The sequence below is a fragment of the Asterias rubens genome, chromosome 16 (genome assembly GCF_902459465.1).
Source record: "Asterias rubens chromosome 16, eAstRub1.3, whole genome shotgun sequence".
NCBI classification, from domain to species: Eukaryota; Metazoa; Echinodermata; class Asteroidea; order Forcipulatida; family Asteriidae; genus Asterias; species Asterias rubens.
The window spans coordinates 1,975,209-1,988,020 of NC_047077.1; the positions used below are offsets into that span (position 1 = coordinate 1,975,209).

A 12,812-nucleotide genomic window follows, 5' to 3' on the forward strand; every position below is an offset into this window, starting at 1 on the left:
TGCGACGTATGCGCAGCACCAGTATCTTTGGCAGCACACACCTCCTTTGCTCCTTTGACCCGGAAATAGGTCAGAGTTCAACCTGACGTGTCCCTTCAGTTCATATATCACCAAGTAGTTCTTGTTAAAGCACAAATTGAACAATTCAACATATTTATAATAAAATTAACCTCTTTTTTCTTTTAAATGGTACTGTAATGAGCATTTGTTTTCGAAAATAAAATGCTGTTGTTTGGTTGAGCAATTTTTAATGTGTAATTCGAAGGTTTTTTTATTGTCATCATCTATGTGTTTTAAACCTGTTATAAAAACCGGTTCGTTGGTTAGCAAACACGTGTACTACACGTAATGTAATTGGCAACGTGATATGCGGGTACCAGGAGATAGATTTCGACATCCACAGAAACCGACAAAATGGAGGAACTGACCAGAATTTTCAGCGCCTTTTGCGCTCTTTTTATCTTCGTTCTATTCTCAGAAAACAACTTTATTGTAGCCAAAGCTGGTAAGTATTATGTTACTTTTCTTTTTAATGCTATTGGACTGGGATTGTCCTTTTCTTTCAGTGATAAATTTGTTGATTTTTTCCCCTCAACATTTCTCAATTTGCTTGTAGGTGGTATTTCGTTTTCCATTCAACTACGCAGCAACCGCCGCTCGTCAGTCGTCGTTAAATATTTTTTTTTACTCAAATTGATGTTCCTTTTTTGTAAACATTTGTGAAAAAGTGGTGGCAAAATACGGAAATCTTTTCTTGGAATTTTACCCGATTATCATTTGTATTCTGGTTATGATGAATATAGAAAATGATCTGTTAGTTAGAAGTTGAAATTATTCGAAATTACAAAACAATTACATGACCAAAAAAGAAATAATATACGTACTGATGTAGGGATTGTTGTAGGATCAGTCGACTGTTAAAAAGAGGGCGCTTCTTAGTCGCTCAAATTGTGGTACAGATTTACCAATTTCTGCATGAAAAAAACCACAGGTTTTTATGTCAAGAAAATTAACACAAAAAAGTTTGATCTGCACGTTAAAAATAAATAAATAAGACACAAACAAAGTGGTGGATAGAAATTTTGAATATATCATACCATTTTTGACAATATTTCCCAGCTGTGGAGGTGGCTGAGTGGTTAAGGCGTCAGACTTAAAATCTGATGGGGTTCTCCCCTCGCAGGTTCGAATCCTGCCCTCTGCGTGTATTTCTTTTTTTATAAGCGAAATATCTTCTTTTCCTTGTGTTGAGGAAGGTGGTTACCACAAGTGGTATTTGTCTACACTTGAAATAAACAAATTCGCCACACAATTTTTTTGAAATACTCAAGTTTAATATTTGAGTGAAATTTTCTGGTGATGGGATTCGTCCCTCGCAGGTTCGAGTCTTGTTCTCTGCGTGTATAATAAATAAAACACAATGTGGTTGAGATTTTGGATTTACTGTTCCATAGCCTACCCCTCTCTTCTCAAATGGAAACAACCATATATATCGAAAATTTACAGGAAGTTACAGAGTTGCAGAGGTGGCCGAGTGGTTAAGGCGTCAGACTTAAAATCTGATGGGGTTCGCCCTTCGCGGGTTCGAATCCTGCCCTCTGCGTGTATTTTTTTTTTTATAAGCGAAATATCTTCTTTTCCTTGTGTTGAGGAAGGTGGTTACCACAAGTGGTATTTGTCTACACTTGAAATAAACAAATTCGCCACACAGTGGTTTCAGAATATTCAATTCAAGTTTATTTGAGTGAAATTTACTGGTGATGTTGTTCGCCCCTCGCGGGTTCAAATCCTGCCCTCTGCATGTATTTTTTTTGTATAAGCGAAATATCTTCTTTTCCCTGTGTTGAGGAAGGTGGTTGTGGTATTTGTCTACACTGAAAAAAACAAATTCGCCACACAATTGTTTTGAAATACTCAAGTTTAATATTTGAGTGAAGTTTTCTGGTGATGGGGTTCCACACTGTCAAACACTTGAGGGCACTGTTTTTTTATCGCTCTACTCCTCTTACATTTTCGGCTCACCTGCCATAGTTTGACATTCTTACATTTGAATAAGGATTTACACAAAAACAATCGTGAACGTATTGAAAAAGTAACAGACAACATGTACTTCTGTTGAAAGAGGAAAGCTACAATTACAGTGTAAAGAGATTCACTTCAAGCACATCAGTAACAATATGTGGTAAAAATTTTGATAAATATGGTCAATAGTCCGACCAAAATGGGCTTAATTTGATATTTGCTCAATAGACCTTTATCCTGCTGGCTCCATCTTGGTCATGTACCCCATATCGAATAATGATAATGAATGGTAATAATCATTTTGCAATTAGGAACCAGACTATTTTGTTCTTCCAGCCTCGGTTTGGTAACATTTACATCAATAGGAGAAATTCAAGAAGTCTGCACCATAATAAAGGTCTATTGTGAGATTTGCTTTCTAACCCTGTGGTTTAGGTTGGAGTTAAGATTTTCGACAAAAAATACCCATTCAAATTGATGTAATGCAACAATTGCTCTGACTATTCAAGTATGTGTATATTTCATGTCATTATTTGGTTTTCTCGTTTTTGTTTCTTGCAGATGATTTTGAGTATGAGTATGTAACCTGTGGGTCCCTTATTAAACTTCTTAACACAAGACATAACGTCAGACTTCATTCACATGACATACGATATGGCTCAGGAAGTGGACAACAGGTGAGTTACAACTAGGTGAATTTAAAGGCAGTGGACACTATTGGTAATTGTTAAGGCAGTGGACACTATTGGTAATTGTTAAAGGCAGTGGACACTATTGGTAATTGTTAAAGGCAGTGGACACTATTGGTAATTGTTAAAGGCAGTGGACACTATTGGTAATTGTTAAGGCAGTGGACACTATTGGTAATTGTTAAGGCAGTGGACACTATTGGTAATTGTTAAAGGCAGTGGACACTATTGGTAATTGTTAAAGGCAGTGGACACTATTGGTAATTGTTAAGGCAGTGGACACTATTGGTAATTGTTAAAGGCAGTGGACACTATTGGTAATTGTTAAAGGCAGTGGACACTATTGGTAATTGTTAAAGGCAGTGGACACTATTGGTAATTGTTAAAGGCAGTGGACACTATTGGTAATTGTTAAGGCAGTGGACACTATTGGTAATTGTTAAAGGCAGTGGACACTATTGGTAATTGTTAAAGGCAGTGGACACTATTGGTAATTGTTAAAGGCAGTGGACACTATTGGTAATTGTTAAGGCAGTGGACACTATTGGTAATTGTTAAAGGCAGTGGACACTATTGGTAATTGTTAAAGGCAGTGGACACTATTGGTAATTGTTAAAGACAAATCTTCTCTCTTGGTGTATCTCGACATATATGCATAAAATAACAAACCTGTGAAAATTTGAGCTCAATTGGTCGTCGAAGTTGCGAGATAATAATGTAAGAAAAAACACCCTTGTCACACAAAGTTGTGTGCTTTCAGATGCTTGATTTCGAGACCTCAAAATCTAATTTTGAGGTCTCGAAATAAACAAAGTCGAAAATTACTTCTTTCTCAAAAACTACGTTACTTCAGAGGGAGCCGTTTCTCACAAAGCTTTATACTATCAACAGCTCCCCCATTGCTTGTAAGTTTTTATGCTAACAATTATTTTGAATAATTACCAATAGTGTCCACTGCCATAAAGAGTTTGGGTACCCTAAAGAGTTAGGGTACTTTTTGTTGGACACAAAACACAAATGCTACAGATTTACATGTAACTTACACGGTTGGAAGATAGTGATGGTACATGTAGAAAGCTTCCCTTAAAATGATTCTTGCTGAGGTGCTCATGTAGTTTTTGAGAAATGAGTAAGACATTTTCACGGAATGAATTTTTGTCTCAGTGAGACAAAAATGATTTTAGTGTGTACAGCGTATTTATGTGACTCTCCTGAAATCACTGCTTCGTGATTTCTTTTTCACAAAAACTTGATGACTAATGAAGCTGAAACGTCAACTGGTAAATCGTTTTACATACAATTGAGAGATAGTGCACTAGTTATTGGTGGGCGACTAGTGAAATTTACTACACATCTTTAAAAAAAAATTAATTCACAAGATGTATTGCAGCATAATTAGGCATATGGGCGGGTCAAGGGAGAAAAAAAGCGGAAAACATGTCCAGATTTTGGACCAGCGCTTGGAGTCTTTTTAAACGTAACAAGCTATGCACTGCAGCGTATACAAAGCATTAACGATTAACAGAAACATAGGCCACAATTCTTACATGATAACAATGTGTTCTCATTTTCAAGATGTTTTTGTGGTATTCCTTAGACAGGTCCTAGTTGCACTAGTTGCCCAGGCACCATCTTCAAGTTGTAGTGGCTAAGTAATGTTGGGATAGCAGCAGGCCTGAGTGTAATAGTTTTTGATTAAATAATGTTTGTGCTTTTGTTTCAGTCGGTGACGGGAGTTGAGCCAGTTGCAGATACAAATAGTTTTTGGCAAGTAAAAGGCAAACAGGATCAGCCATGTAGTAGAGGGTAAGTCTGGTACCCAGAATCACTGATTGGAAAATTCCTCTCCATGGAAATGTCTAGTTTTACGTAGCACCCTTAAGCCGATTTTCATGAAACTTTACACAAGTGCGTTAGTTCGAAGTTATAACACAAACTGTAGTTTTCCCCATGTAGGACCATGGTTTTCATTTTCATTGAAGTGTAATTTTATGTTTGGTTGAATTTTTTTATTTGGTTATATTTTCATATTTTGATGTAATTTTGAAAGAATTTTTGATTGTAGAGGTATGCGCCTTTAAAAATCCTTGGATGATGTGGGTGCACTTCAAATGTAATAAATTATTGTTATTATAATTTAAGACCCCAGTGTTTATGACATACCACCTGTGTGATTTTGACACAGGACCCTAGTGTTACTGGACTCCAGTTTGGTAATTGTCTTCTCATATCTCTACACAATCTACACTGTCTACCCATTAGTTTCAGAATTAAGTACAAGATCAACCTCATGACATTCAAAGCTCTTCATGGTTAAGCCCCTCCCAACCTTCAGAGCATGCTTCAGAACCGGCATGCCAGGCCAGGTCTGAGGTCATCAGGCAGCATGCTTTTTTTTTTTCCCCGGACTCGCCTTGCCACTTATGGTGATAGGGCCTTTTCAAACATTGCCCCTCCCCCTTCCCTGCCTCTGGAACTCTCTGCCTAAATATCTTAAATATCTGAGACACATGCGACTTTTCTCACTTTCAAAACTCTCTTAAAACACATCTTTTCAAATTGTAATTTAAACACATCTGAGAAATCTTTGAATGACCTAGACTGGTGCCTTTGAATGTTATACAGAGAAAGTGCGCTCTACAAATGCTGTGTTATTTCTATAAATTGTATTGCATTGTCTTGTATTAAATTGCATTCCAAAAAACAAAACAAACCCCATATCCTGGGGAAGGGTTACAACAATAACAAACTTTAAACTTATAATATAACAAGGAAGGAGAGGTTAGCAAGAACAAATATTAAATTATGTTTGGATTTTCTTTAAAGCCATTGGACACTTTCGGAACAGACAATAAAAAGGTCATAGATTTAAAAATAACCTACAGGGTTTACAGAAGGTAATGGTGAAAGACTTCTCTTGAAATACTATTCCATGAAATGCTTTACTTTTTGAGAAAACATTAAAACAATTATCAATTCTCGATATCAAGAATTACAGATTTTTTTTAAACACATGTCATGACACGGCGAAAAGTGCATAAACAAGGGTGGGTTTTCCCAATATTTTCTCCCGACTCCAATGACCGATTGAGCCTAAATTATCAAAGGTTCATTATTTAATATAAAAGTTGTGATACACAAAGTGTGGGCCTTTGGAAAATACTGTTTACCGAAAATGTCCAATGGCTTTAACTTAAAAGCACAGAATATGTACTTCGCAGCACAATTCATAATAGTTTTTATCCTGAGAACTCATAAAGAAAATAATTTGCCCAAGGGTTCTCAGTTTTTTTATAATAAGATGTGTTTTTTCTTGTCATAGGACCCCAGTTAAATGTGGCAGTACAATCAGGCTAATGCATCTACAGACCAAACGTAACCTTCATAGTCATACTTTCTCATCTCCGCTTTCTCATAATCAAGAAGTCAGTGGCTTCGGTGAAGAAGGAGTTGGAGACAATGGTAAGTTCAGTTTGGGTTCAAGAAAACAGGAAACCCCATTAGGATCTTGAGTAAAACTGGGCACAATTGCATAGTGTTGCCAAAAGGGCAGGAATACCTTTGGTAACCACTCTTAAAGTTAATGGCACTAAAACATTTGGTTAAAAACGTATATCAGCTTTCGATTGTATAAAGCATTTTGAGAAGCATTTCGTTTCGAACTAATGTGGTTATGTAAAGAGATAACAGTTTTTATGCCTAAACTTTGAATCTGAGAGGCGTTACTGCAGTATTGCTCCTTGAGTTGTTGTTCAATTGTAAAACACAAGATAGGCAAACTTGTCGAGTAATAGGCTTACTTGTCCCACACTAAAACCACTGGCCTTTGGCCTGTGATCCAGTGTAAAATTTGAGCCCTGTGTAAGAAAAATTAAAAATATATTACTTGTTTGATTTGGAGCTTTGTATTTGGTGTTGTTGCGGTGGTTTACTATAGTCTTCTAGGACACCAGCACCACAGCGCTTGGAAACACTAACTATTGGTAATTGGCAAAGACTAGTCTTCTCACTTGGTGTATCTCAACATATAAATAAAATAACAAACCTGTGAAATTTTGAGCTCAATCGGTCGTCGAAGTTGCGAGATAATAATGAAAGAAAAAACACCCTTGTCACACGAAGTTGTGTGCTTTCAGATGCTTGATTTCGAGACCTCAAATTCTAAATTTAAGGTCTTGAAATCAAATTCGTAGAAAAATTACTTCTTTCTCGAAAACTACGTCACTGCAGAGGGAGCCGTTTCTCACAATGTTTTATACTATCAACAGCTCCCCATTATTCATTACCAAGTAAAGTTCTATGCTAATAATTATTTTGAGTAATTACCAATAGTGTCCACTGCCTTTAAGCGCGGTATAAATTTATGTTATTATTATTATTTTATTACTTACTTGGCTGCGTTATAGGACAACTTGTCCCTTGGCCTCCTTGGATAACCGTCCCCTATTAAGTCTGTCAAATATATTATTGAGTATAAAAATGTTAATATATTATTTTCTCATGAAGGTGATAACTGGGTAATCACATGTTCGACAACCTACTGGGAGAGAGATCTTATGGTACGCTTGAAACATGTCGTCACAAACAGGTAGGTAGCAGAATGACCTTAAGGTAGGGTCACACATTTACTAATAGTTGTTGACAATGCAATGCTGATTATTAGGTAAAACTACCAAGAAAGATACAATAAAAGGTGAAAGTTTCAGCTGAGAAAACAGCCACAAACTCTCACCACAGTATTTTGCCCTAGCTTTGACAAGACATTATACTCTTTATACGTTAGAATTAGTAAATATAAGTTTACCAGTTCCCTTCGGAGGACATAATTATGCGTACAACTTTTACACCACACACATCAGTGGTCTTATCTACTGGCAATAATTTCTGTGCATGTTTAGCGGTAGTCATGTAACAAGCCACATGTGGTGAGACATTGTTGAGGATTGCGTGTACACTGGCCACTGTTTTATGGAGTCCCTATGGTAATAGTTCGGTTGCCGTGGTCAAAAGGCACTGAAAATAATGAATGGATTAACTCAGATGGACTTGTGCCTAATGCCTTTAATGAAGACCTGTTCCTTTCACATACTGCCAATATTTTGTGAAGATGGATTAAACTACATTGTCATAAAGCCTTTCATCTCTCTCTGGGACGCCCTCTGAAACCAGATATGGGTTGATGGTTGACAATTACTTAGTGCACAGTTTGCTCTTAACCTTTTACAGTGACTGGCCAGCAGAACCAGTTCACTTGTTATTTCACTAGTCTATCTCATTTTCACTAGTCTATATTTTAAATAAAACAGAGATGCTTTCTAACACTTAACCACTGGGATAGAAATGGCATCTGAAAACAGCTTCCCAATGATGTGGTTCTTGATTAGTGTAGTGATTAAAGTCTTTTTTTTTCTGAAGTATTTGGCTTCACAATTAGAATCTATAATTGAAGAAGACGAACAAAGTTCAAGAAGTGCCATAACAGTTTATTATTATTTTTGTTTTTGTTCCTTACCAGTTATTTAACAGTATCCGGTGATGTGTACGGCCGGCCAATCCACGGTCAGAGAGAGATTGTAACGGTACCGAACGCCAACCAGAACAACTTCTGGAAAGCAATGGAGGGAGTTTACTTGAAACCAACGGAGACGAGCGGCCGTGATTGACTAGACGGGGAGCGAGAACTCCGAGATGAGTTATGATAAATCCTTTAAAAAAAATTATATCAAATCTGTTAACCGTATAACACAACTTCGTCAAGCTGCTAAGCAGATATGTACAAGTTTGCTTAGTGCTTATTGACTAGACAGGGAGAGAGAACTTCGAGACGATGATAAATTCTAACGAATTACATAAAATCTTTTAACCATAACACAACTTCATCAAGCTGCTAAGCAGATATGTGTGAATTGGCTTAGCGCAGAAAAATCCTGCTCACTAGAAACAGGGTACCAACCTAAGTACCACGGCGTGTATACTATTGTTATTGACTGGTCCTCTAATCTTTTAACCGTAACCTAACTTCATTAAGCTGCTAAGCAGATATGTACAAATTTGCTTAGCGCAAAAAGATCATGCTCGCTAGAAACAGGTAACCTACCAAAATACCACGTCTTGTATATTGTTATTGACTGGTCCTCCCCCAACATTTGCTGAGAAGCAATTTTATGCTTAACGGCTATCTGAAACTGAGCCCCAGATCAGGGATTGATTTCACAGCTCCATTTCCTGTGGAATTCTGCGCTTACAGCCAATAAGCCTTTTTGAGATATGGTGAACGCTTATAGGAGAAGACGATTTGTGTGGGTGTGTACTGACAGATTTTCCCAAAACAAAAAGTGCAATAATAATATTTCCACTCTATCTCAAAATGGCTGAAATGTGTTTTACATGGAGCTGTAAGTGCAGAAAACCGCAGAAAACCGCTATAAGCAGAGCATTGAAATTGGACCCTGGACTTGAAAAAAATGAAAAATGGGTGTTTGAAAAAAATGCAAATACAATAATTATTTACAAAAGTTCAGTATAACTGGGTAGACTAACGTGATGTAATATTTCATTTTGCATGCAAACTGAGTAGGATTCGGTGTATAAATTGTTTTGTTTTTTTGGTGTATAATCTTGTGTTTTTATTGAAAATCTTGTCAGATCAATTATATGTGCATAAATTATTATTTGACTCTTGGTCATGCATGTTAACAATAACAATTTATGTAAATTTTCTTCTTTGATCAAGCACTGGTTAGTTCCCTAGGAAAGTCTTTGGAGAAAAAAAGAAAAAAAAAGTTAACTCAATGCTGTAGGTTCCCCAAAGGGTTAGTAAAAGCTGGTCGAAGTGGTTAAATCATGCCATAAGAGGGCGCTGTTATGAATGACAATGGACCTTTTTGCAAATACTCATTGTGCAAGGGTAACTGTTGAATGAGGTGCATGCTGATCTAGCTAGCGACAAAACTCGATTGCTAGCTAGACCACCATGCACCTCATTCCATGCACAATGGCGTATTTGCGATAAGGTCTATGAGCTGGCATAAACTATGGATCATTGATGTTTTAGGTCGAGACTTTATTCCTCACAAACCTAAATATAAATTTTGATTTGTTTAGTCGTGATGAGAAGGAGCAAGTTGACTTTGAATTTGTTGTGTTTTCATAAAGAGTTTTAATACCACAAAATGCCTTCTGTTTTGTTGCAATTTGCTATTCCATCATATAGTTGAGAACTTTTCGAGTTAGAATCTTGTGTTTGCGCAATTAAGCAGAAAACCTGGGCCCAATTTCATGGCTCTACTCCCCGCCAAGTTCTGCGCTTATGATCATCATTCTCCGCTTACTGTGCTAGCCCCAAACTTTTGCGCTTGCGTGTGTAAGCAAAGAATGCCTAGTAACAAGAGTAAAACCAAAAATTAATATTCTTTATCCCGATGCAAATTTAACATCTATTAAAACAAGAGTATTATAACGCATGCGCACAGGCAACAATTCCCTGCTAACCGATAGAATACACTTGCCGATTCTTTGCTCATGGTAAGCAGAGTAATGAAATTGGGATCTGGCCAACTAATTAGTTATTAACAATGATGAGCATTGGATAATGACTGTTTATTATCATTGTTACTGACACCAACTAGACCAGGCCGTTGTGCCTTGCAAACCTGACGTTTGTCTTGTAGAGTTGTAGAGAATTGGCTAACCAATGGTTTATTATTCCCTCAGATAGTTCAGTCTAACGTTTTTGTTCAGCATTTTCTAGAGCGTAGAGTTCACTAACGGTTCTGTCTTGTAGTTTTTACTTTAGCGTTTTGTGCATTGAATTTTTGACCTGTTCTTGACTCAGATTTTTGAAGCCAAAGTTGGTGCCAAGGTCCCGCATACATATATACTTGTTTTTATACTTGGATGTATGTGATTGTTTACATTTTATAACTCATTATTGATGCAGCGCGCCAGCAGTAGGTCAAAGGTTATACCTTAATGTACTAGACGTGTGGACAGGTCGTTAATGGTCTGTCGCGGTGAGACAGTCGAGTCGTGGTGTGGCGTAATAATTCAGGTTTCCTTGGATCACTGCTCTTGAGCGACTACTACTCCCCCATTAAATGGGACTGTAGTCCTGAGAGCAGTGGTCTTGCGGGGGCCAGCAAGCTCGCAAGAATACTGACAGGGTCGCGGGAATCGCAGAGAAAGTTGCGCGGAGAGAGAGTCAGAATGCTATCACCGCGACAGACATTTAGCAACTTTTTCACAAGTGTATAATGTACCAAAGCAGGGTTTATCTTTAACTTTTTCAGTGACTAGCCAGCAGGAACAGTTAGATTTTCATTTCACTTGTCTGTCAACTTTTGCGCTTCATAATTCATATTGAACAGTGCTATTTTCCAAGACTGAACTAGCCAGCCAGAGGAAACTAGATAAATTGTGACAAGAGGACAGTTTGGATGTTAAAGGCAGTGGACACTATTGGTAATTACTCAAAATAACTATCAGCATAAAACCTCACTTGGTAATGAGTAATGGAGAGGTTGATAGTATAAAACATTGTGAGAAACGGCTCCCTCTGAATTGATGTAATTTTCCACAAACTTGATTTCGAGACCCCAAGTTTAGAATTTGAGGTCTCGAAATCAAGCATCTGAAAGCACAACTTCGTGTGACGGGTATTTTTTATTTCATGTATATCTCGCAACTTCGACGACCAATTGAGCTCAAATTTTCACAGGTTTGTTATTTTATGCATATGTTTAGATACACCAAGTGAGAAGACTGGTCTTTGACAATTACAAATAGTGTCCACTGTCTTTAAGTAAGCATAAAGCATTGGTTTTGTTTCATTGTGTAGGGTTCAGTTTTACCCTAGTAATAACAGCATTAATATGAGTTCAGTTTTGAGTAGACTTGTCTAGTTAATCTAGATTAACAGAAACGTTAAAGAGCACCTTTCGTAAGCACCTTTGACCTCGCAATCATTTCACATGGAGATTCACAGTGAACTCCTATGTACATGTACATGTATACATATAAAACAATGTCTGCTTAGTGCAGATGACCAAAAGTGCAGCTGCCAAACATCACCTCGGACCAATCAAACACAGATATAGAAGCTTCGTCACTGCACCTCATAGTCAAATAAATCATTATTTATCCAATGAAATTACTGGTTCTGTAAAGCCAATACATTTCTTTATCCATAAGGTTAAAGACAGGGGTCCAGTCTAAGGCTTTGGAAGCTTCTGTTTATTTAAGTTTGTTTAATTACATACTTATCAGCATTTTTGTTTGACATTATTCTGGTTTACCCTATGCACGTCATCCTTTCGATTAAAGTGAAAACGTAAAGGTGTTACATGTGGGTTTAGGAATGTAATTCTGTTGAGGAGTAACCTTTATTTAATACGTTATTATTTTCTTTTTCCACTTGGTAACACCATGTATTTGCAAAATAAATATATCATCACTTAGAAGCTTTTGTGTTGCTATCTTTTTCTTAAAGTTTTGGTTTGTTTTAATAAAGTTTCCTCTTGAAAATCTGGGAAATACTATATTTTTAACCATAAATTAAAATTTGGTTTTCTGTTATTTATTTTGACACCCCACAATTCTGGGGACAACATCTGAATGGCCTCTTACATATAAAAGACCTTTATTTATTTTGCTTGAATGCTCAATATGTTGAGAGATGTGAGTAAAACAATTGATCTTACTAGACTAAAACTTCATTGACTAAAACTGAGTGAAAATACCTTTAGGGTCGATTTCCTAAACTGTTAGCTCAGGAAATGTCTATGCTAAGCAATGAATGAGTGAAGCACCAGTGAAAACAGTGTAAACTACATGAAATTTTGGCTAGGAACCCGTTTCTGCTAAGCAATATTTGACTGTGCTTAAAAAACCTGCACAGCAAATTGTTGTGCTTGCATGATTTATGAAATTTTGCCCTGTTTTTTTTCCAGTTTTTTTTTTCATTGACTCCAATGACCGCTTTATAGGGTTAACATAAATGAAATAACAAACTTAAAACTTACAAAGGTTTGTTATTTCATATATGTTGGGTCACATCAAGGGTGATTTCTGTTCATTGAATTTTGTTAATGTTGTCCATAGACA

General features: G+C 36.8%; 1 protein-coding gene and 2 non-coding genes across 3 annotated transcripts; all 3 read left to right on the forward strand.

Moving 5' to 3' along the window:
* Positions 1-382: 382 nt before the first annotated feature.
* LOC117300861 (stromal cell-derived factor 2-like) lies at positions 383-11,221 on the forward strand. Its single transcript, XM_033784714.1, has 6 exons — positions 383-505; positions 2,584-2,699; positions 4,435-4,517; positions 6,034-6,173; positions 7,218-7,299; positions 8,227-11,221. Exons 1-6 carry the CDS (start codon positions 415-417, stop codon positions 8,372-8,374), a joined length of 660 nt encoding a protein of 219 aa, XP_033640605.1. The 5' UTR covers positions 383-414; the 3' UTR covers positions 8,375-11,221.
* Trnal-uaa lies at positions 1,122-1,204 on the forward strand. Its single transcript has one exon. It is a non-coding gene; the product is annotated as a tRNA-Leu (tRNA).
* Positions 1,521-1,603, forward strand: Trnal-uaa. Its single transcript has one exon. It is a non-coding gene; the product is annotated as a tRNA-Leu (tRNA).
* Positions 11,222-12,812: the final 1,591 nt, after the last annotated feature.